The sequence below is a fragment of the Pseudophryne corroboree genome, chromosome 6, assembly GCF_028390025.1.
Source record: "Pseudophryne corroboree isolate aPseCor3 chromosome 6, aPseCor3.hap2, whole genome shotgun sequence".
NCBI classification, from domain to species: domain Eukaryota; kingdom Metazoa; phylum Chordata; class Amphibia; order Anura; family Myobatrachidae; genus Pseudophryne; species Pseudophryne corroboree.
The window spans coordinates 464,170,265-464,193,608 of record NC_086449.1 but is presented as its reverse complement, the minus strand read 5'-3'; the positions used below and the strand labels follow the sequence as shown (position 1 = coordinate 464,193,608).

At 43.0% G+C, this 23,344-nt stretch overlaps 1 protein-coding gene and 1 long non-coding RNA gene across 3 annotated transcripts in view; one reads left to right on the top strand and one right to left on the bottom strand.

Annotated features, from left to right (window-relative positions):
- Window positions 1-1,365: 1,365 nt before the first annotated feature.
- On the top strand, window positions 1,366-17,255 carry LMOD2 (leiomodin 2). Its single transcript, XM_063927173.1, has 3 exons — window positions 1,366-1,772; window positions 10,115-11,578; window positions 15,152-17,255. The coding sequence occupies exons 1-3, from the start codon at window positions 1,503-1,505 to the stop codon at window positions 15,176-15,178; spliced, it is 1,761 nt and encodes a 586-aa protein (XP_063783243.1). The 5' UTR covers window positions 1,366-1,502; the 3' UTR covers window positions 15,179-17,255.
- The window catches only part of LOC134932608 (uncharacterized), a 37,844-nt gene continuing 19,687 nt past the window's right edge, over window positions 5,188-23,344 (bottom strand). The window contains exons 2-4 of one of the 2 annotated variants that reach the window (XR_010179423.1): window positions 12,158-12,247; window positions 11,896-11,957; window positions 5,188-6,117 (exon numbers count right to left, since the gene is read on the bottom strand). This is a non-coding gene — a long non-coding RNA (uncharacterized LOC134932608). Of the gene's footprint in view, window positions 6,118-7,691; window positions 9,898-11,895; window positions 11,958-12,157; window positions 12,248-23,344 lie in introns of those variants that run through there. The other variant, XR_010179424.1, reaches the window with a different exon arrangement.

The following is a 23,344-nucleotide window of genomic DNA, read 5'->3' as shown; positions in this document are numbered from 1 at the left end:
GATGCCCCTAGGCATATCAAATGCCCTAGGCAATTGCCTAGTTTGCCTATGCCTATGGCCGGCTCTGTCTGTGCCGGAGGGACCGCTCCTCTGGTTGCTAGAGGGAACAGTCTCCTCCAGCTCCGTCATTTCCTCACTACCATCCTCTGTGTACTTTTTTAAACTTTATTTATATGTGTACTAGTTTACAGTATATGTATACTAATACTATATATATTTTTTTTTAAACAAGTACTTTGAAAAAATAAATATATATTTAGAATTGCAAAACTTTTGTGTGGTGTATTTTTTAAATAATTTTGATGTATTTGATGAAATCCAGAGGTTATGCAAGGGCTGGCCCGGGTTTAGTGTAAACGGGGCGTTCAGTATAAACGGGGCCCCCGCATGGGAATAACTCAGGTCAAAGGTGCAGTGTAAACAGGGTCTGACCCAGGTCTCATCCAGGACTAACCCATGTTCAGTGACCTAAAGGTGCATACACATTTGCTGGAAAAATGAGCGACATCGCTAATTTTCACCCTTCCTGAGCAACATCGCTCATTTCTCTGCAAGTGTGGATGCCGCCAGCGTCCATCAATGCGCAGCCCGGCAGGTCATTAAAGACCCTCACTGCCGGCCGTGCAGGCAGCTCAATCTGGACTGTCATCCAAGAGCTGCCTGCGTGGGACGGGGAAACACTAGGCAACGTGGCTCATAGAGTACGTCGACTAGTGCGTACCCACATTAAGGGCCAAATTCAGATCTGACCGCAGCTGCAAATTTGTTGGCTAATGGGCAAAACCATGTGCAGTGCAGGGGGGGGCAGATATAACATGTGCAGAAAGAGTTAGATTTGGGGGGGGGGGTCAAACTGAAATCTAAATTGCAGTGTAAAAATAAAGCAGCCAGTATTTACCCTGCACAGAAACCAAATAACCCACCCAAATCTAACTCTCTCTGCACATGTTATATCTGTATAGCGAGAGGTAATGTGATGACAGGATGCACCACAGTCATAGTGATATCTCCTTTCACTCATAGGAAGGAAGCCCCGTGGGATTCCATCTTACACTACTGTACTGTGATGTTGGTGTTAATTTTATAGTATGTGGCTGAAAGTCCATTTTACAAGGAAAACTATGTTACTCTGTAGAATACAATATTAAGTTTGATCTTTGACAACATATGGGAATTCTTAGTTAATCAGTGTAACCTTTATATGGTAATGTTAAGTGTGGTAGTAATCCCCAGTCTGAGAGCCTGGATGTCACTCGTGATGTCACTTTGTAGCTGTCCAGCTGACGTTTGAGGCTGAAATAGAGTATGCTTTCATCCCTTTGTGTATTATGGGAACACCCATTAAGCTTTTCTTAAAAGGCTGCCTCTTCTCATCTCACTTGTCAGTTGCTGCTCAGACAGATACACAGCAAACAGCTCATCTGTTTTCTTTTCTCTGTTTATAACTGTTCGCTGTTTGCCTTAATTGTTTTTTTGTCACTGGTGAAGCACCCAAGGGGACCATGTCTGCCTTTGGATACAGGAGAGAGATCAGTAAATATGAAGATATTGATGAAGATGAGCTACTGGCTTCACTCTCACCAGAAGAGCTCCAGGAATTGGAGAGAGAATTGGAGGACATTGAACCTAATCACAATCTGCCAGTTGGAATGAGGCAAAAAAGTTTGACCGAAAAATCTCCAACAGTCAATTTCAGCAGAGAAGCCCTAATGGCTTATTGGGAAAAAGAGACCAAAAAGCTGATGGAGAAGGAAATTGGCTCATGTGTTGAGGTGGGTTTCAATATTGCTCTCACTTCAACCAAATAATTAAAAATAGGAATGCATGCCTTACATATTACAGCAATGTGTCACCTACTATTAGGATAGTTCTTGCAACATGTGATTCTGAAAGTTTATTTAAATGCAAATTATCAACAACATGGGGAGGGGAGGGGGTTGAATTTAAAAAAACATATCTGCAGATAAATCACAAAAAATATCTGCACTTTTACCCATACATTGGTCTATACTGCAGAGAAAATATTTTTTTTTACCCAATAGTGTAAATAAAAATAGTTATTTTTTTACCTGATTGTCTATAACAAAATAATGTCTTTTTTCCCTATTATTATATTAGAATGAATTGGCTAACAAAATATGTTGTGGTGTACTCATTTTTCTTTTGAGACACATAACTACTGTACCTTGTACTGATAAATGTATATATGTAATTTCAAAATGGGTATAAAACTCCTAAGATTATTTATTTAAGATTGTTAAAATGTGTTCTCATTAAAACATTGGCATCAGAATTACTGCTCAGACAATATTATATCAATATGTAATTATTACAGTAAGTGGCGGGTGCTATACTCTACGCCCTGCACAATTATCCATAGACACTCATAGCACACACATTGGTTTTTTGTACATTACTGTTGTGTGAAATTTCGCTACACATGCATACAGTATGTAACCTATCACTTTATTTACTTTTCATATTAGATTTTAAAAGTGTTAAAGTTTACAGAGAGTCCCTGATAGACTGTGCTGGATTCCCTGTGCTCAGTCAAAGTCCAACACTTGTCTTTGTATTTGATTGTTTTCCAAATAAGGCAGTTATCAACACTTATTATATTGCTTCTATATTTAACCATCAGACACTCTTGCTTTATCCTCAGAGGAATGATGATGTGTTGGATGACTGTTTGTTAGCTTAGTTATCAGACATAGGGTATGCTGGACTACTTGTTTGCTTCTCTGTATTGTTCTGTAGTCAACAACTTGTAATATGAAAGCCCATTCTCTCTCTCTCTCTCTCTCTCTCTCTCTCTCTCACACACACACACACGCTCACACACACTATATATATTTATTTGTATATATATAAAGTTAAAATTGTATATATATATATATATATACATACATACACAAACAAACAAACAAACACACACACACACGTATGGAGGCAGCATTCTCCTTTTTTTAAACATGGGGAACAGCTTTGGTGCAAGATCCATAAAAAAGAGCAACAGTCGACCATTGGTACCTGGTACCCTCCTGAGTATTCGCAATTCCAATATATCCAAAATGAAGTCGGCAGTCACGAATCCTTTTAACAAAGAGATTTATACAACAGGCCTGATGTGACAGTGTTTTTGTTAAAAGTTCCCATGACTGCTGCCTTCATTTTGGATCATATATATATTATATATATATATATATATATATATATATATATCTCCAACAGATACAAATGGCATACTATAACAACTATCCCCCTGCGCTATATTAAAAATACGATATGGCTGAAAGTCCAAAAATTCCAACTCTGTATTTTATATATAATATACAATTTATTAAAAAGCTTTCTTATTTAAACTTGACCGGTCATTTATAAAATAGAGTACAATCACATACAGTATATTTAATAATGCTATGGAGGTGGATCCAAACTTAATCTGTGCACAGAGATGTATAATATTATTAAAAATCAGTCTGTGGACTAGAGTATGCTTTATAATTAATAGTGGTTCAATTTAACACCATAAACATGCTTGAGTCCAACATAGTCACTTTATAACAAAGTTCCTTGATAGCTTGCCACTTAGCAATACAATGTTGCAGTATAATAAACCGCTCCACGCTGGAGCCTTATGTGCGGCTTCCACCAGCAGCGTCAGCAAGGAAGAGTCCTGGTAACATACGAGGCAGTCTCTGGCTGCGGGATCCGGCACTTAGCAAGCGCCTGCTGTTTAGATTACTCCTGACCTCAAGGCAATGTGAGTCCTATCCTCCGTGTACTGCGTGCATGCACCGATGTGCGGTCTCTCTCCTATCGGCTTCTAATCGGCTGGTAGTCAGCAAAACAATAACGGTGACAAGGCAGGGGTCCAATGCACTCTGACGCGTTTTGCTCCTGTTACAGGGGCTTTATCAAAGCTTTGATATAGCCCCGGTAACAGGAGCAAAACGCGTCAGAGGTATTGGACCCCTGCCTTATTGCAGTGCCGTTTCTTGCGGCGGGCGAGCCGTGCAACCGCACGGGGCGCCCGCCACGGCACTTCTTGAGGACTTTCAATCCCCCCTCCCCTCTCCTCCCGAGTGCCCAGCTCGGGGGGCGGGGTTTCGCGGAATGACGCGATTGCATTGTGACGTCACGACGAGGGAGGAGGGAGAAGGGGGAGCCAAGCCGCGGCTCCGCGCAGATGAGGGAGAGGCGGCTGAAGAGCAGGAAGAACCGCTTCAAATGTAAGTCAGCCCCTCTCCCTCTCTCCCTCCCCCCTCACCACCACCACCTGCCGTAGCGTACTGTGTAAAATGGGGACACCTGTCTGCCGGAATATGTAAAATGGGGACTCTTGCCTGCCGGAATGTGTAAAATGGGGATGCAGTCTGCCGCAATGTGTAAAATGGGGGCACGTGCCTGCCGCAATGTGTAAAATGGGGGCACGTGCCTGCCGCAATGTGTAAAATGGGGACACTTTCCTGCCGCAATGTGTAAAATGGGGGCACGTGCCTGCCGCAATGTGTAAAAGGGGGACACTTTCCTGCCGCAATGTGTAAAATGGGGACACTTTCCTGCCGCAATGTGTAAAATGGGGGCACGTGCCTGCCACAATGTGTAAAATGGGGACACTTGCCTGTTGTACTGTGTAAAATGAAGGCACGTGCCTGCCGCAATGTGTAAAATGGGGACACTTTCCTGCCGCAATGTGTAAAATGGGGGCACTTTCCTGCCGCAATGTGTAAAATGGGGACACTTGCCTACCGTGCTGTGTAAAATGGGGACACTTGCCTACCGTGCTGTGTAAAATGGGGACACTTGCCTGCCGTGCTGTGTAAAATGGGGTCGCGTGCCTGCTGTAATGTGTAAAATGAGGACTTTTTTTTTTTTTATCCTGTGGTGGGCGTGATGATGAGATCAGATGAGGACACGCCCATCTTAACAAAGCCACGCCCATTTTAACGAGGCCACGTCCCCTTGTCGGGAGAGCGCGCGCATGCTTTTACTCTATATCTATGGGGGGGGCATTTTTTTATGTGAATGGGAGGGGGGGGGGCGCGCATTTTAAAATCTCGCACTGGGAGCCAAATTGGCTAGAAACGGCCCTGCCTTGTCGCCGTTAGTGTTTTGCTGACCACCAGCCGATTAGGAGCCGATAGGAGAGAGACCGCACATCGGTGCATGCACACAGTACACGGAGGATAGGACTCACATTGCCTTGAGGTCAGGAGTAATCTAAACAGCAGGAGAGATAGGAGAGAGAATGTGCAAAATATTGAAGCAGCTGTATATTAACAATTGTGACACCAACAACCAGAACATGAATATAAAGGGTATGGAAATGTCTATGCTTCTCTATTCAGAGGACAGATAATTCCAAAGAAGCTTTCTTCCTGTTGTTTCTGTTGGCACAGTCATAAAGTATATAAAAAGAAAAAAAACTACGGTTGTGTACAGTTGTAATTATAAAACAATACACGCATGATCTATCACACAAAGAGAAATTTCATATGAGCCTTGTAAAAACTCTTTGTTGTAAATTCCTTTATTATTGAATTTATCATCAAATGGTTTCCACAAAGAAACAAAGTGATACCTTCATGAATAGATTCAGATAGTGATGCTCCACACTGTTTTGTCACATATCACATGAAACTGTGAATACATTTCCTTGAAAAAATATATATTTGCTTTTACAGAGTGGTTGATCAAATAAATAATTCAATATTAAAAAAAAGTCACATAGAAAAAAATATAAAGGATCCACAATAATGTATTACCTTTAATAAAGCATTTATATCTTAAAAACCCACTGCATAATACTCCCCAGCTGGGATGTATCAAGATGCCTACAAGAATCCCAGTCCAAAAATGCATCAAACACAAACTAAGAAAATGGTTTACCCGGGAAATTAATCAGTTGTAGAAGATAATGACTGAACTTTCCACCAGATTCCTCTCTGTTTGTAGTAATCTCCAGGGCGCTTCAGCCTGAAAAAAATTCAGGCTGAAACATGTCATGGTTGAATATCCAAAGGAGAAAGACTAGTAGAAAAAGATGGTGACTGAACTTTTTTTCTAGATGTTCGCACACTAGTCCACTTGTCTTCACCACCAACACTTTTCAACCTGAAAAAGACAAATGGATTTCCTTAGATATCAGTTGCGTTTGGGTAAAACCACTGTAAAGAAGCAAGAGAATACAGAATTATTCAAGGCAATTTATCTATGGGTGCTTTTGAGTATTATTTGACAAATCTTTGTGGGACACTCATGATCATTGTCTGAATCTGTACATGAAACTTTAATTTTGTTTCTGTGAGGACCTGTTGCAAAAACCTTTTGACGGTGTATGGTGTCCAAGAAATTCCACTCTTCTATTTATTTTGCCCCCTAACTTTCAATGCACTCTCATAAACCCAGATTTGTGAAGTGCTTAGGCTATTGGACAGGTTCGGTCTCCCCTCTGTATCATGGAACACTGTAACACTGTCACATTTGCCATAAGCTTCTTGGTTTCATGACAAGTGCCCTACTCACAGAGATAGTTTTGGAGGCAGTTTACTCACAGGTGTGCCATATTCTCTCTATTTTTCTTTAACTGTACTTAGCAGTGCTTTAAAGAGTATTAAAAGTATTAGAATTCATATCATACCTTCAGATTGGTGGCTTTCAATAACCTGTTTCCTTCAGGTTTGCTTTGCTGCTTTAAATTTACAGAATATTAAGGATTTTCAAATAAAACCATTTTGTTTCTATAATGTAAGAAAATAACCTGTACTCAATGCAAAAAAGAGTCAACTCTTCTTACAGCCACTTACAGAGGTTCTTTCAGTTACACAAAATGTATAGGTCACATATAATCCCTGTTGCATTGATTGAATTTATTAGAGCTTTCTTTCCCAATATAGCCGTAAATAATTAAGTCATATCTTGCCTGGTATCATAACACAAAATGAGCGATAACTGGTGTGACCAAACACTGGTTGGGAATAATGGGTTTAGGTGAAAACAAACTGAATGTTTATTATATTTTTATGTGCAACAGTGTAGTCTCCATTGATAACTTTACTCAATGGCCCAAACAGGGGAAGTGTGTCTGTGTGATAGACTGATTGTGTTGTCTCAGGCCTGTGACTGGCCATATATAATCCACCCCACCACCTACATGTCTTACATCTGCCCTGAAACTCAGGTGCTTACTTCAATTTGGAATACAGACGCATTGTCCAGGACTAAATAATGTGAATGTCATTGTCACAACTGAGGGCCTGAGCTGACGGGAGGCAGCCTCAGTTGTAGGGGCTGAGATGTAACGGAACCTGGGAGGTTGTATCAGACCCCTAGACATGTAAGTAACATGTAGAAGAAATGCCCGAAGGCGTGAACACGACAACCAGGGTAAAAGTCAATGATGTTTATTTATGACAAACTCCGTAACACAGCAGCAGTAAAAGAAAACATAAAAATCAGCAGAGGATAAATACAGTTCCTGGGTTCTACAGGGTGGCAAGGGCCACAGGGCTCTGGTAGTGTGAGATAGTTCTTATAATCTTCTAGTTGGAAAGTCCTTACCAGGCCCGACTGTAGCAATGGAGATAGCCCAGGATCGTACCAGCTGGTGTTCCAGGAAAAGCTGGGCTGCTGTGGATAAAACGGCTGCTGTGGGTACTGGCTGGAACCAGACTGATGTTGGCACGGAGTGGATACTGGCTGGAACCAGTTAAATGATAAATGTAGCTTGAGAGCGATGAAATATGAAGTGATGTTTGGAGCTTGAGAGCGGTGAAATAATAATGCCGGTGATAAATGATAATCTGTAGAAAAGGGTACCGGCACTTTAAGAAGAGCTGATCTCTGCTGGAAGCTGATTGCTGTAAGCAGGTGGATCTGTAGCTGGAAGCAGATGAATCCAAATGGATAGGAGAGTCAGGCTACACCGCAGGTGGAATGCTGGTGCGGGTCTCTTTAGTGGAGGTTTGGAGATAGGAAATGGAACCTGGAAAACAACCACAGGAGAGAGACAAACTGGAACAAGGTTTGACAACCAAAGCACTGACGCCTTCCTTGATCAGGCACAGAATACTTATACCTGCAGCAAGGAAGGGATTGGCTAGGCAATTATGCAGATTAACATTGCAAACAGTAGATTGGTGGAAATGAACAGATGACAGAATCCAAGATGGCTGCGCCCATGCAGACACTTGGAGGGAAGTTTGGTTTGTAATCCATGTGGGAATTAAAACAGTAATGGCGGCGCCGGCCACAGGAGACGCCAGACTGATAAGTGCACATTTAACCACGCGGGCACAGCGGAGGCCGCGGCTGACGTAATCACCACTCTGACATTCTGCATGTAGAAATTCAGGAACAGCGGCGGAGGCCGCGGGAGACGCCATTCCGGATGTAACAGGCGTTGCGGTGACCGCGTCTCAGAGTGACAGGAGAGGAGGCAGGAATGTGGACATCAGCATAACAGATGGGATCCGGTCCTGGAACGCTGAGCCAGCCTTAGGAGGCATCTGAAGGGTAAGTAATGGCGTCCAGATACCCGGATCGTGACAGCACCCCTCCCCCCCCCCTTTAGGAGTGGCCCCAGGACACTTCTTTGGCTTTTGAGGAAACTTGGAATGGAATCTCCGGACCAAGGCAGGAGCATGGACATCAGAAGCATTGGTCCATGAGCGTTCCTCAGGGCCGTAACCCTTCCAGTCAATAAGATACTGTAGTTGACCGTAACGGTGACGTGAGTCCAGGATCTTGGCCACTTCATACTCAACGCCTCGTTGAGTTTGGACTTTCGGAGTTGGAGGAAGTGAGGAATGAAACCGATTCAGGATCAGCGGTTTCAACAGGGAAACATGGAATGTCCTGGGTATCTTTAAGAAGGGAGGTAACTGAAGTCTGTAAGCAACAGGATTGATGACTTGCTCAATTTTGAAAGGACCAATGTAGCGAGGTGCAAACTTCATACTGGGAACTCTTAACCTCAAATTCTTCGTGGATAACCATACCCGATCACCCACCTTGAGAGCAGGAACTGCTCTACGCTTCTTGTCCGCAAACTTCTTATACCTGAACGATGCCTTGAGCAGAGCTGCTCGTACACTCTTCCAGTTGTTTGCAAACTGATGCAAGGTGATATCCACTGCTGGAACAGAAGTTGCTGGGAGCGGTGGATCTGTAGCTGGAAGCAGATGAATCCAAATGGATAGGAGAGTCAGGCTACACCGCAGGTGGAATGCTGGTGCGGGTCTCTTTAGTGGAGGTTTGGAGATAGGAACTGGAACCTGGAAAACAACCACAGGAGAGAGACAAACTGGAACAAGGTTTGACAACCAAAGCACTGACGCCTTCCTTGCTCAGGCACAGAATACTTATACCTGCAGCAAGGAAGGGATTGGCTAGGCAATTATGCAGATTAACATTGCAAACAGTAGATTGGTGGAAATGAACAGATGACAGAATCCAAGATGGCTGCGCCCATGCAGACACTTGGAGGGAAGTTTGGTTTGTAATCCATGTGGGAATTAAAACAGTAATGGCGGCGCCGGCCACAGGAGACAGGAGACGCCAGACTGATAAGTGCACATTTAACCACGCGGGCACAGCGGAGGCCGCGGCTGACGTAATCACCACTCTGACATTCTGCATGTAGAAATTCAGGAACAGCGGCGGAGGCCGCGGGAGACGCCATTCCGGATGTAACAGGCGTTGCGGTGACCGCGTCTCAGAGTGACAGGAGAGGAGGCAGGAATGTGGACATCAGCATAACAGATGGGATCCGGTCCTGGAACGCTGAGCCAGCCTTAGGAGGCATCTGAAGGGTAAGTAATGGCGTCCAGATACCCGGATCGTGACAGTCATCAGCTTATTTTTTATATATGTATTGTTGATATCCTCAGCACTCTAAATCCAAAGTAAAACATTTTTGTTACTGAATTAGTGAGGCATGGAGGCATAAATATTTTCATGTTAGAAACTTCCACTACACATTAGCTGCGAATATCTTGTTCCCATGAGGAAAAAAGTAAGCAGCTAGGGAAAATCTATTGATATTTTAATATATGTGTTAAAAGAAGATAGCATTTAATTTAACTATAGCTACTGTACTTTTGTCCTTTAGAATGCCAGGGAGGAGGAAGAAGAGGAAAGTGAAGAGGATGATTTTGTTGGGAGCAACAGTGAGATATCTGAGGAAATATATACAGAAGAAGATGAAGAAGAGGAGGAGGAGGACACTGAAGGAGGAGAAGCAAAGGAGGCGAAGGATACTGAAAGAGAAGATGAAGAGAAGGACATTGAAATAGAAGAAGAAGAAGAAGAAGAAGAAGATGAAGAGAGGGACAGTGAAGGAGAAAAAGAAGTTGAGAGTGAAACAGAAAATGTAAAAGAAGAGGTTATGTGTACCAAAAACAAAGAGCGTCAAGCCATAAAAATAACCCTTCAGACACCTACTATAAAATGTAACAGTGTTACTGTTGATAATCCCACCTGCAATGGCTTCACTATAAGCAGTGGCAAATATAGCAAGCAAGCAGATGAGTCATTAAACCATAAGGCACCTACAAACCTTGCCTTCTCAAATCCAACGGTCATTGAGGACGCTCTTGAAAGTATCAAAATAAATGATCCAGAGACTTATGAAGTTAACCTAAATAATATGGAGAATGCTACAGGTGATACATTGATGGAATTCACAGAGGCTCTGAAAAATAACACTAATGTTAGAGTATTTAGTTTAGCAAACACTCATGCTGATGACAACGTTGCAATAGCTATTTCTAATATGTTGAGAATTAATAGAAGTATTACATGTCTAAACATAGAATCAAACTTTATAACAGGGAAGGGGATATTAGCTATCATGAGAGCTCTTCAGTATTCCAACAGTGTACTGACTGAACTAAGGTTTCATAATCAAAGACACATCATGGGAAGTCAGGTAGAAATGGAAATAGTGAAATTACTGAAAGACAACACAAGTATTGTCAAGTTAGGTTATCACTTTGAGCTTCCAGGACCACGTATGTCCATGACAAGCATCCTTACTAGAAATATGGATAAGCAGAGACAGAAGAGAATGCAGGAACAAAAGGAATCTGGTTATGATCCAACATTAAATCTGAGGGCCAAGACCTTGCAGAAAGGAACTCCAGGGTCCTCTCCATATCCTTCACCTAGAAGTTCACCATGGTCATCTCCAAAAGTTACTAGAAAAGTACAGCCTGTAGCCACCTTACCTCCTCCTCCTCCACCACCACCACCTCCACCTCCACCACCTCCTCCACCATCTGCCCCTCCACTTCTTTCACTAATTCAGGAAAAAAAGGTTCCAACACGGAATATTGCTGAAGTTATTAAACAACATGAGAGATGTGCAAAAAAAATACAAAATGGACAGAGTAAGACAAAAGGAAAAAGAAGTAAAAAAGAACAAAATAACATATTGAAAGAAATAAAAAATTCATTAAGATCAATTTCAGACAAAAACGTGGATGAGGGTTCGAGACCATCTACACCACTAAGATCTGCTCATGATGATCTTATGGAAGCTATCAGAGGCAGCAGTTTAAAGCATTTGAAGAAGGTAGGTACAGTATGACACAATTTGTAAATAATAATTTCTGCAGTCTTGAGCATATTCCAACATCTTGAAATGATGAAAAATATCTAGTATGTGAAGTTAAAGGTTGAATACTTAATTTTTTACTGAGGAACCCTCAATAAAGACTAGTAAAATTAAGTAACACATTTTTTTTCTTTTTTTTAAATTATACAATTGTTATATCAGATAGAACTCAAAAGCAAAAATAAATACAAAATAATTTAATTAATAATAAACAGTATTCATTAATAAACCTCAAACAGAGATACTGAGATATGCATAGAGAACATTTGGCATACCGGCGGTCTGGATGCCTGCGGACATGTGACCTAAGCCAGAACCCCGACACCACTCGGGAGACCTGTGCGGGAACAACAACAGTCAGAATGCTGAAGGTGAGTATCGAGGTTAGGGTTAAGGCCGATGGAGGGAGAGGGTAAGGGTTAGACACTAGGGGGGTGGTTAGCAGTAGCTGCCGCCACCCCCTGAGGGTTAGTCCTAGCCACCACCCCCCAAGGGATAAATCTAGGGTAGGGGGCAGGTGAGCTGTAAAATACTTACTCCTGTTCAGTGTTGGGATCCTCATTGCCGGGATGCTGCGGCTGGTCATGTGACTGCCGGCATTCCATCCGTTGGTATTTCACACTGAACCTGTGTAAGATGATCAAATACTTAGAACCAGATATCAGTTTAAATGAGGCATGAATATACACAATTATTAGAAGTAGTATATTAGATTGTTCCTATATTAATAAGCAGCAGCACCAGGTAAATTTATGTTTTTGCAAAGTGATCATAAAGCTAGTTATATTATATATGGTACCATTTGAAATGAACTTTGGTGCTCACATTCCTAGTTAGCAGATCACATTTTCACCAGGTTGTAATCTGGACGGTGAGTGTCCCAATCAAGGGTTTTATATACGGTGTAGGATTACATCCATGCTGAGTGCTAGGAATGCTCTCCAGGCAGACAGGAGTCTATGAACGATGTAAAACTGCTTGCTGTGCTGGGAGCTCTTACATTCAGAGCTCCGTAATACGTTCTGTAGCTGCAGCTTGGTAATTGTTGGTTGTATTCTAGTGTAAGTACCCGCAGCACCATCTCTTACTATTCCAGTGCTGCTAGCTTCAATCACGGTCTGTTTATAGGGGCAGCAACATGTTTCAGCCAACTCGGTGATCTTATTCAAGCTTAATCACTTGCCTGTAATGGTTGCATCAGATGTGACCACACCAGGCTGGGCTTTCCCTGACATAGTCGCATCTGATACAACCAGTCAAAAACCCACACTCTGCGGCTGCTGGAAGGTAATCTTCCAGCATCTTCCTCACGGTCCGTCTGCTTCCTTCTTCCCTCCCTCATAGCCTGTCAAGCTAATAATCACTGCTGAGTAGACAGCCCATCAGCCACTGATTATTTTTATAAAAACAATGTTTTTTTCATTAACATCCCGTAGGATAAGTTTTAAGTAGATGTTTTAACCTAATTCAAAGAAAAACTGACAATTTCTAAACAGTTTTTGCAAAAAATGTTAGGTAGTTAATTTTTTTACTGATGCAGTGTCAGCTTTCTGTGCATAATGGGGAAAATGCTCAATCCTCTAATTTATTCCAAGCAAGCCTGATCTGTTGGTAGTAGTAGATATACTGTATATATGCAGTTTGTTTTGGTCACAAAATATGCTTGGAATAAAAGTGATGGAAGCAGAAAGTCGAAGGAAACTATCCTTACAATGGAACTAAATTATCTTCATTATTACGTGCTAAATCGACTCCATAGTTCTACATTAGAGGGCAGTGCTATGTTCACAGCTGAATATCAGACATAACTTATATAGTATATCCATCTTTAAGAAAATATATTAATCTATTATAGTACACACACTGGTCTTATCTATCTAGCTATCTATCCATCTACAGTATATCTGGGGCATTTTAGCTTGGTAGAGTTTCAGTGGTGCAGTGTTAAGTGCTCAAATGAGGGTCCACATGCAGTTTTTCCAAGTTTTAATAAACAAATGGTGCTTTACTGTTGTCAGTACAAAGCAACAAAACAACAAAACCCTAGCTTCCATACAGGGCACTTTCTTACTTTTTGATCCCTAACTATAAAGGGCAGCTAGCCTGCAAACTCAGTCTCACTGTCCTCCCTGCCTCTTGTAGGTCTGGATACAGGCCCCCATCATCATACAAACACAATCTCAGAGTTGTATGTTCCTTCCTGTCTCATGCAGGTATGGACGCTGGCCTCCTGGTACCCACTGGCTTTCAATCACACTGTGCTCTTTGGCTGCCACAGACCCACCTGGACTGTCTTCACAGAGCAGCCTAAAGATGTGGGCACACCATTTTTTCAACTTCTGTGCTCAGATTCCTCTGTCTCGTCACCAAGTCAGGGGAACACTACTGCCATATAGCTTGATACTGGCACAATTGCAAAAGAAATTATGTTATTCAACAGATTCCACGGCTAATTAAATATGATCCATAGAGAGTCACATGCCCATTGAATGAAAGAACCACTTAACTTGAAAAATATATGAACAAATGCACCTAAAGCAAAGGAACTCACAATCTATCTTCACTGTTTCAAATCTGAATGTTGTAAATGGCACTTACGTTTATTGCACTTACATTGAGAATGTAAGTCAGACACAGCGTTTGTGTCTGACCTGTATGTAAACACCCTAAAACTATATTAAGGTACATGCAGAGATCTGTAAATAGGTATATTTTGAACTTTTAACAAATATTGTATACTTACATTTACATGACATAGGGCCTAATTCAGACCTGATCATAGCTGTGCGAAGAAACGCACATCTACCATCAAAATCTCTGACGTGTGGGGGGCCGCCCAGCACAGAGCAAGCCCACCCCGCATACCGGGTGCTGCCCTCCCCCTCCCCCCAATGCAGACATGCAAAAGCATCGCACGGCGGCGATGCTTTTGCACCTGCCGAGTAGCTCTCTGATAGGTGACTACCTGACATGTTTAGGGTAGCAGCGGCTGCATGTGACGTCACCCAACCACCGTGGCCCCCCGCCAAATGGTCTGGACATGCCTGCGTTGTACAGACCACGCCCTGAAAAACGCTGCTGCAACCCTGCCGACATGCCACGTGACTGACTCTGCCTGCCAATCAGGCAGAGGCGATCGCACAAGTGAGTTGCCGTTGCGTCTCACTGTGTGCGCATGCTGCAGCGACCAGGTCTGAATTAGGCCCATAGTCATATGATATTCACTGCGTGGTTTTATACAGAATCTTACACAATTAATATTACTATTTAACTTGCCTAAAATGACACCTTACACTGAGACTGGCAACCACTGGAATTCTACCTGTCATTAGTCAACGATGCCTTAAACATACTTCTAGCTAGAAACAAACAACTTGTAAGGATCTGTTTAAAATAATTGCTTGCTTATTCAAATATGTATAATGTATGTATTATCTTTATCCTATATGACAATATTTTCATGATGTAATTAAACTTGCTCTAATTAAATAACATTCTGGGACACAGAGTGACAGTGCTTTTATTTTGCAGGTGGAAGTCCCAAAATCACTCCGATAATTCCGACATCTGTAGAAAAGTTGGGGAAAAAGCGTTTCTAAGTTACAGTACAGTACCTGCAGTTTAGGAAATATTTTAAGTTAGCAAAGTGCACTCCTGCATTTGAAACATACGTTTTACTCATTTTATGCAACTATGAAGAGAAAAACATTATATGTAAATACTGAATAACTTTTCTTTTTTTAAATATTTCATTTTTTTGTTATTGTAGAATAAATGTATATTTATCTATGCTGGAACATGATCACGAGCCTTGTGTTTTGCACTAAAATGTTTTCTTTCTTTTGCTTGTTTTTTTAAAAGAATATCTAATAATAAAAATTGTATCCTTCCATGGGAATATTATTTTCTAAACAAGAAGCACTGATGAATAATAAATGTACATTAATTATAAATGAAAGGAACCACAACATGTTATTAGCATTTAGTTGAATGTGTAACATGAAGCAAATTAGTGTTTTATGTACTTTGATTTTGCCACTGATTTCTAAAATATAAAATAGTTGTAGACATTCTAGCTGTTTTGTGCTACGTTGTGGTGGTACAAATTGAAAACATTAATTACATTTCCTTCCACAGTAGCAGAAAAGGTTAAACGGTGAACGTTTTTTGTACATTTATTTATTTCCCTGAAGTGCCTGGACCTGTATATGTCACTTGTTGTGTATGGATTAGTTTATGGTGGAGGCTGAACGTATCCTCCCAGACACTGGGGGTCATTCCGAGTTGATCGTAGCTGTGCTAAATTTAGCACAGCTACGATCATCTTCCCTGACATGCGGGGGGACGCCCAGCTCAGGGCTAGTCCGCCCTGCGTGTCAGTGCCGGGAGTTGTTCGTCGCTGCCGCTGGCCCCAGCGGTTGCGTGAGACGTCACGCAGCCCCCACGGCCCCCCCCCCCAACGGTCCAGCCACGCCTGTGTTGGCCGGACCGCGCCCCCTAAATGGCGGCTTAATGCTGCCATCCCGCCCCCTCCCACCCAGCGACCGCCTCTGTCTCAGAGGCGATCGCTAGGCAACGATGACTGCCATGCGCCGTCGCACTGCGGCGCCGGCACAAGCGCAGTGCCAACCCGATCGCTGCGCTGCGACAAACTGCAGTGAGCGATCGGGTCGGAATGACCCCCACAGTACGGGTTGATTGGCTGCTAATGAGCGCACCTACTGACTTTCTTTCACTTGTTTTCCTTTGTTACATTTCCGTCCATTGCCTGAAATATTACTGCTTGATAACTCATTATAGATAAAACATTTACCTGCCACTAGTAGTGTTATCAGTGTACAGTATACATTCTGGGTAATAGTTTCATTTGTGGTGAGTAACTAACACTCTGTGGTTCTATATTACATCGGTAACTTAATGATAGACCCTGTCCTGTCATTTGCGTTTTGTCTCTATTGGAGTAAGTTTTGCATTCTCTGCAAAAGCTTTTTTTTCTGCCAATAAATCCTATTTAATAAAAGACTAAAGGCCCATACACACTTGCTGATAAAATGAGCAACGTCGCTCATTTTCCCCCTCCCTAAGCAACGTCGCTCATTTTATTGGCAAGTGTGTATGCCGCCAGCGACGACCGATGCGCGGCCCCACGGGTCGGCAATGATCGTTGCTGTTGGTAGTGCATGCATGCAGGATCTGGACTGTCGTCCAGGACCTGCATGCATGGCTGGCGGAGGCGTGATATCACTGAGCGATATGAGCAGTCATATCGCTCAGTGTGTACAGTCGGCCGCCGACCGGCCGGCCCGGGAGGTGAAACATTAGACGACGTCGCTCATAGAGCGATATCGTCTAATGTGTACGGACCTTTACGCTGCTCCTCACATCTGGGGGGAAAATGCAAGTGTTTTGTGCGCCACCGGTGCCTGACAGAGCAATTCAAGTGTTGCCCTGTTCAGGCGTGCACAGCCGCCAGCGATGAGGTTACTGTTATATTGTTCCATCACTTTGACAGGCTGGGAAATAGTATAAATATAAAAAGACAGCTTCAAAAAGCACTCTGCAGCTAACCACTGCACTTACAGAAACAGCCGTCATTTCCAATAAATAGTAACAATAAAAAATGCTGTTTAGTTGCGTTGAGTGTGTCGTAATTTTCTGTTTCAGTCTCTTTGTACTTTATATATAAGACCCAGATATCATCACCTCCCCATGGTTTTCCACTTACTTGAAATGAAAGGTTTGTGAAAGCCCTAGCTTTGTCTATGTCAAAAATGAATCCTTTCTGCTTGTTCACCCTTACATACTCCAATGGTGCTGCCGATGTCTCTTTAGTGAAGTGCATAGAAAATATATTAACGTGCATCTACATCACAGTGTGTATTTATTATTTTTCTAATGCACATTCATATAAGACACTTGAATAGTTTTTTTTAAATGTGGTCATATTTTAACACACTATTTTAGTGTACGTATCATAAGATATGTGCAGCCAGCAGCAGTTCTTACCTTGTGTGGCCAGGGTGTCTGTGAATGTGCACATGTGCAGGATTGAGATCCTGAGCATACACATAAATTAACAATTTAGCTCCTAGGTACTGCATTGGCTGCAGCTCCTAGAAGCTGTGTAGGGCTGCCATAGTAGCAGGGGAGTGGCTTTCCACTCATAGGCAAATTCAGGGGGGGTTTCCGGTTGCCCAGAAACCCCCCTCCTCTTGGCAAGTGGCTCACATGATGACAACAATAGCAATGGTATATAATACGTTTACTAGAACTGCCGCCACATCATGCAGTTTAAGGGACAGAGCAGAGCTGCTGCACATGCCCAGTGGTAGCAGCTTCTTCTACCAAGGTGTAGGGGGTGGGGGTGGGGGGGGGGTGGGGTGGGGGGGGTGGTGGGGGGGGGGGGTGGTGGGGGGGGGGGGGGGGTGTGTGTGTGTGTGTGTGTGTGTGTGTGTGTGTGTGTGTGTGTGTGTGTGTGTGTGTGTGTGTGTGTGTGTGTGTGTGTGTGTGTGTGTGTGTGTGTGTGTCCGAGTGCTCAATTAATGCACTGGACCAGAGAGTAGCTAGCAGGAAGAAGAGACAGGAGCCTTACCATGAGGTGTGAGAATGTGTGCTTAGAAAGTCCAATATTGATTCCATTATGTTTGTGTATTTATTTATTTATTTATTTATTTATTATGGTATGTTTAACCTTTTCCTGACCACTTACTTAGATTATTTAAATATGTTTGATACAGCCTATACTATATACCATCTATAGTGTTAAATATTAATGTTGTATACAGTGTATAAAAAGACCAATGTTTACATTAATGTCCAGGGTCATTACTAGGTTCTTCTGCCACTCCCACAGACTCCTGCAGAGAGAGAGATTCTGGACTGCATTTGAAAACCCCCCTCTGGAAATCCTGCATTTGCCACTGCCACTGGAAGCGTTATCGCAGTCTGGACTGGCACTCCCAGTGGGAGAAAACACCTCCCCTTGGCACTGCCTGTCCGGCATGTGATTATATTATAAATACACGTACAATTGTCCAGCATGTGATTAGCATAAAGCGCGTTTAATAGGAAGCCACTGCCCCTGGCAGGCATCACTGCAGACCCTAAGTTAAATTTGCTATTGTGTGCAACTCAAAATGACCAAGTTTGGGCTATAAATTGTGCTCAACCCTAAATGAGGCTCCTTGTATACCTCTTCATAAGTGTACAAGATCCATATTCCACATGCCGGCTATGCCGTATGTACCAAGCAGCTGGTACTGACAAAGTAAAGTGGCTACTTAGCCTTACATGCATACAAACATTTCACAATGCATTGCATCACCATCAGCCTACTTGGTTTATAATAATTGTTTCACTATTGTTATTTGATTAAATCAAAGTAGTGAGAAGAAATAAGGGGAGGCAGTCAATTTACCAGAATCCCGACTGCCGGCTGGAATCCCCACTTGGGTGGTGGTCCACGCCACCACCCGTGGGGAAATATAACCCACTGGGCCAGAAACGTGGTGAGCGCAGCGAGGCCACGAGGGGACACGCTGCGCTCGCCGCCGGCATCCTGGCTGTCGGGATCCCGGCGTCAGTTTCCTGACTGCCAGGATCCCGACAGCCGGAATATCATACTGATCCCAAAAATAAGGATTTATCCTGATTTGAGGACACCACATTTTCCAAGGGATATGTGTATGTAAGCACTGTTATGTATTTTTGTTTTTTTTAGCTAACAAAAAAACAAAACCATTTTCTATGCATTCTTGAATACAACTACTACAACTGATTTTGGTTCCATCTATTGTGGTAAATCTTCAGCACTGAAAACATTTGGTTCCATTTCTTGTGGTAAACTTTAGCATTGACAACATGATCATTACTGAGGTATAGTATTTTGCTTATACACTTATAGGTCTGTATATTAAGGCAAATATGGAGCAAGCAGCAGATACTTTCTTCTCTCTCCTCCATATTTTCATCCTCTCACTTGATTTTGCATAACTGTCTGCAAGGGCATGTGTCCAGGGGAGGAGTTGGACTGGAATGCGTAATGGGATTATATGCTTTGATCAGAACATTCTATGGAATAATGAAATAATACATCTGGAACATCAGCATGATAGTTAGAGTCCTGGGGACCTCATTCAGAGTTTAATTCCAAATGTTAAAAGCATCCAGGAAAAAACTTAAATGTTACTACTTATGCAGAGTTGGCTACAAACGCAATCAGTGACCAACTCTGAATAGGTAGCAAACGCGCCTTTCTCCCCCTGCAAGAAACAGTAGCAGATACGCCAGGAATACGACACTAGGTGTGGCTGCACTGTGAGCACAGAAGATGCTGGAAATCACAATTCACCATTCATACACGTTGCAGCAGATGGCAGGAGAGTGAAGATAATAACCACCCAAGTTGCTTAGAACAAGTTAAAGGAAATTGAACAATATGCAAATATAGGGGCATATGTAATAAGGTCCGTGTTTGCCATAGGTGCGGGATGCCGGACGATCTCTGGCTTTTTTTTTTTAAGCGTCATCATGGTTTTGCCTTGTAAATGATTTCAGAGATTGTACTGCATCCCTCACCTTCGACAAATTTGGACGCCATTACATATGCCTCATAACATTTTCATGTCCTCATTAATAAACATATCAGCAGCTTCTACTTTCCAAACTGAGTAGGAAACATTTTTATTTATTTTTAAACAAATGTTCAGTACACTGTAATCCTGCTATTAGATTGTAGCCAAAGCAGGAATACTACTGTTGCACAATTAGGATGACCCTCCGGCCGCCATCCTCATCAGGTCACAATATGTACCAGTTTGGACACCTGCAAGTGACGTTCCTCCAAATAGGTGGCCATCCTGTATGTATTTCATGTCAACAAACCCTTACTACATGTGTGGTACCCCACTAAGGGCCCATGTTTTTTTTAAATAGGCAAACACAATGGTCCCGCAGTCTGGCCAGCAGCCACTACATGCAGTTTAAAGGGTGGAATGGAGCTGCTGCACATGCCCAGTGCCCAGCAGATATTCCTGGGGGGGGGGCTGAGCTGAGCAGAACAGTACTGATGTCAGAGGAGCATGCAGCAGTGACGTCCCTGGCATGCAGAGCAGCTGCACTAATTCACTGCAGGGGAGAGAGGAGAGCACAGCCCGTCCCATCTGTCAATCAACTGAGCAAGCTGTACCCAGTGTACTGAAGGTACCCAGTTTACTGAGGTACAGTGTGTCAGTGTTATCAGTGCAGCTGCACTCGGTCCTGAGTTGACTGAGCATCGGACAGAGGTGGGTGTTCACACCAAATTAAACTCTGCCACGAAAACAGAACTCTATATAAACAACTGGCACATATTGCAGCTCCCAGACCAGTAATTTGTGTTTAATAATTGCTGAACTGACCCCATTGACCAAGCAAAATAACCCCACTTATCCTGATACCTGCTCATGAGACAGAGAAACTGAACTTTATTGCGCTGCATCCACTGCCTAAAGGAGAGTCTGATACTAAAGCTGCATACCTGCCAAGGTCATTGGCGACTGAGAAATAGAGACTGCAATTCCTCCACAAACTGAAATACTCCTTCTTATCGCCAGAGTACAATTTACTGGACATACTGTAGGTAAAATCAAACTAGCAATGTGCACCAATGTTTGAAATGATGAGTTTTCATTTCTAGAAAAGAGAATGTCTGCACTAAGGTGTGTCATTGACTTATTCTATGACTGTTTATTACCTTTATTTAAACACCCTCAAAAATTATATATTTGGGAGCTCTCAAGAGTTGTACTAAGAAGTATCAACTGTAAAACTAAAGGTGGGTACACACTAATAGATATATCTGCAGATCAATTGATCTGCAGATATATCTATGTACGGATCGGGCAGTGTGCTGTGCATACACACTGCCCGATCCATCGGGGGACTGACGTCATGAACTGGGCGGGCGGGCGCCCGCCCGCCCGCCCAGTTCAGCTGTCAATCACCGCCGGCCGCCGCCGCATGTGTACGGGCGGTCGGATGACCGCCCCGTACACACACAGCGACGCGCCAATATATCGTTAGATATATTGGCCGTCGCCCGTCGGCTGTGCTGCGCGGCCGACGCGATACGTCGGTGAACGACGGAGTTCACAGACGTATCGGCCGTACACACTGGCCGACGGTCCCGCGATATATCGTGCGTACGGGCCTTTAGGCCCAGATTCATCAAGCCTTTGAGATTGATAAATTGCACGTTCCTATCTGCCATGTTACAGGCTGTGTATGAAATATGACAGGTAGGAGCTGATTGGTTGGTACTTTATCACCATGCAATTTATTACTCTCTAAGGTGCATACACACAGTGAGATTTTGACTTAGTCCCTGACTATGCGATTTCAGCCCAGAACCACAAATTTTGACTATTTACTTGCGATTTTGACTATACTAGAAACTAGATTGAACTCAATATAGTCAAAATTGCCTTACCTGCACAGGCTATTTTTCTTGCGATACCGGCCCCCGTGTGAGCATGCATCGGTATCACAAGCTGTGTACACACGGTGCGACATGTACTAACTTTTTTTACGCTTTTGACTATATGTCTCCTCTGAGTCTATTTACAGTCTGACAGTGACATCGCTGCAAATAGCAGGGAAAGGAACCGCTGCTGTGCTGCCGAGACTGCCTGTTTTGTCTCTTCTCAGACTTTCACTTCACAGTAAGAGTCTTACCTTGCATCTGTCGATGAGGCCATGGAGCGGGCAGCACTGGGATTGGTGTGGGGCTGCCTGCTTTAGTTCTCGTTAGTTATCTGAGGAGTCAAAATTGAACTGTCATAATGATGAATGCCCAGTGCCTGCCTGGTGCCCTCCACCCCTGTATCTGCCACAGGGTCCCACTGGAGGCTAGGGCACCCTAGGCAAGTGCATAGGTTGCCTATGCCCAGGGCCAGACTGTTGTGTCTTTATGCTAATACCGCGTCTGATTTTCAAACAACTGAGAGGCCAGCCTGCAACATCTTAGGACAGCGGCTTTCCATCACTGCATATTTAGACGCATTATTGGCCACACCATTGAAATGTACACCAAGTCCTAGGGCAGGAGCAGTTTCTCTATCTAAGTATGGCCTATTGTGTGAGCGACAGTCCATCTATGAATGCAGCTGCTTTCAGGACCACGCCCGAGACATACCTGTATCACATTTGCCACCCACCTGTTAACTCCCAGGAAAGCCCCTTAAATTTCTTGTATAGTGCATCTAATTTTATGCTGGGTCTCCGTGCGCAGATAATTGGGACTCATGTGTGGTGTGACTCAGATGCATGTGCAGACTAAAACATCGGCCATTTGTGTACGACATCAACACTGCATCCACATCTGAATCAGGCCCTTTACCACAGTATCACTAGTTATTGGTTTCTGTTCAGATAGTAAGTAAAATATAGTGTCCTAAATTATTTCAAATGCCAACAGCAGCTGTGAGGTCTTATCATATGTAAATATCACATGAAACCTTAGTCTGTACAGTGTTTTGATGGGATATTGGCTGTAGTGGTGCTAGATAAATGATCCTAGTCTTATCATTCCTGGTTTAAAGAGAACTTGACCTGTGAGAGAGACAAGAGAACTGATTTCCGGTTTCTCCCCCTTAGACCTAATATCAACCATGTTTATAGAAGGCAATCCGAAGTACTGTAATACCCATTTTGAGTACACATTTACAGTATCAGCTCCCATTGTTT

What these genes read in the sequence shown, in the direction of transcription:
- LMOD2 (XM_063927173.1), top strand. Translation starts at nt 1,503, where the DNA reads ATGTCTGCCTTTGGATACAGGAGAGAGATCAGTAAATATGAAGATATT. An exon ending in AAATTGGCTCATGTGTTGAG is followed by an intron (nt 1,773 to 10,114) that starts GTGGGTTTCAAT and finishes TTTGTCCTTTAG; the next exon opens with AATGCCAGGGAGGAGGAAGA. An exon ending in GTTTAAAGCATTTGAAGAAG is followed by an intron (nt 11,579 to 15,151) that starts GTAGGTACAGTA and finishes TTTATTTTGCAG; the next exon opens with GTGGAAGTCCCAAAATCACT.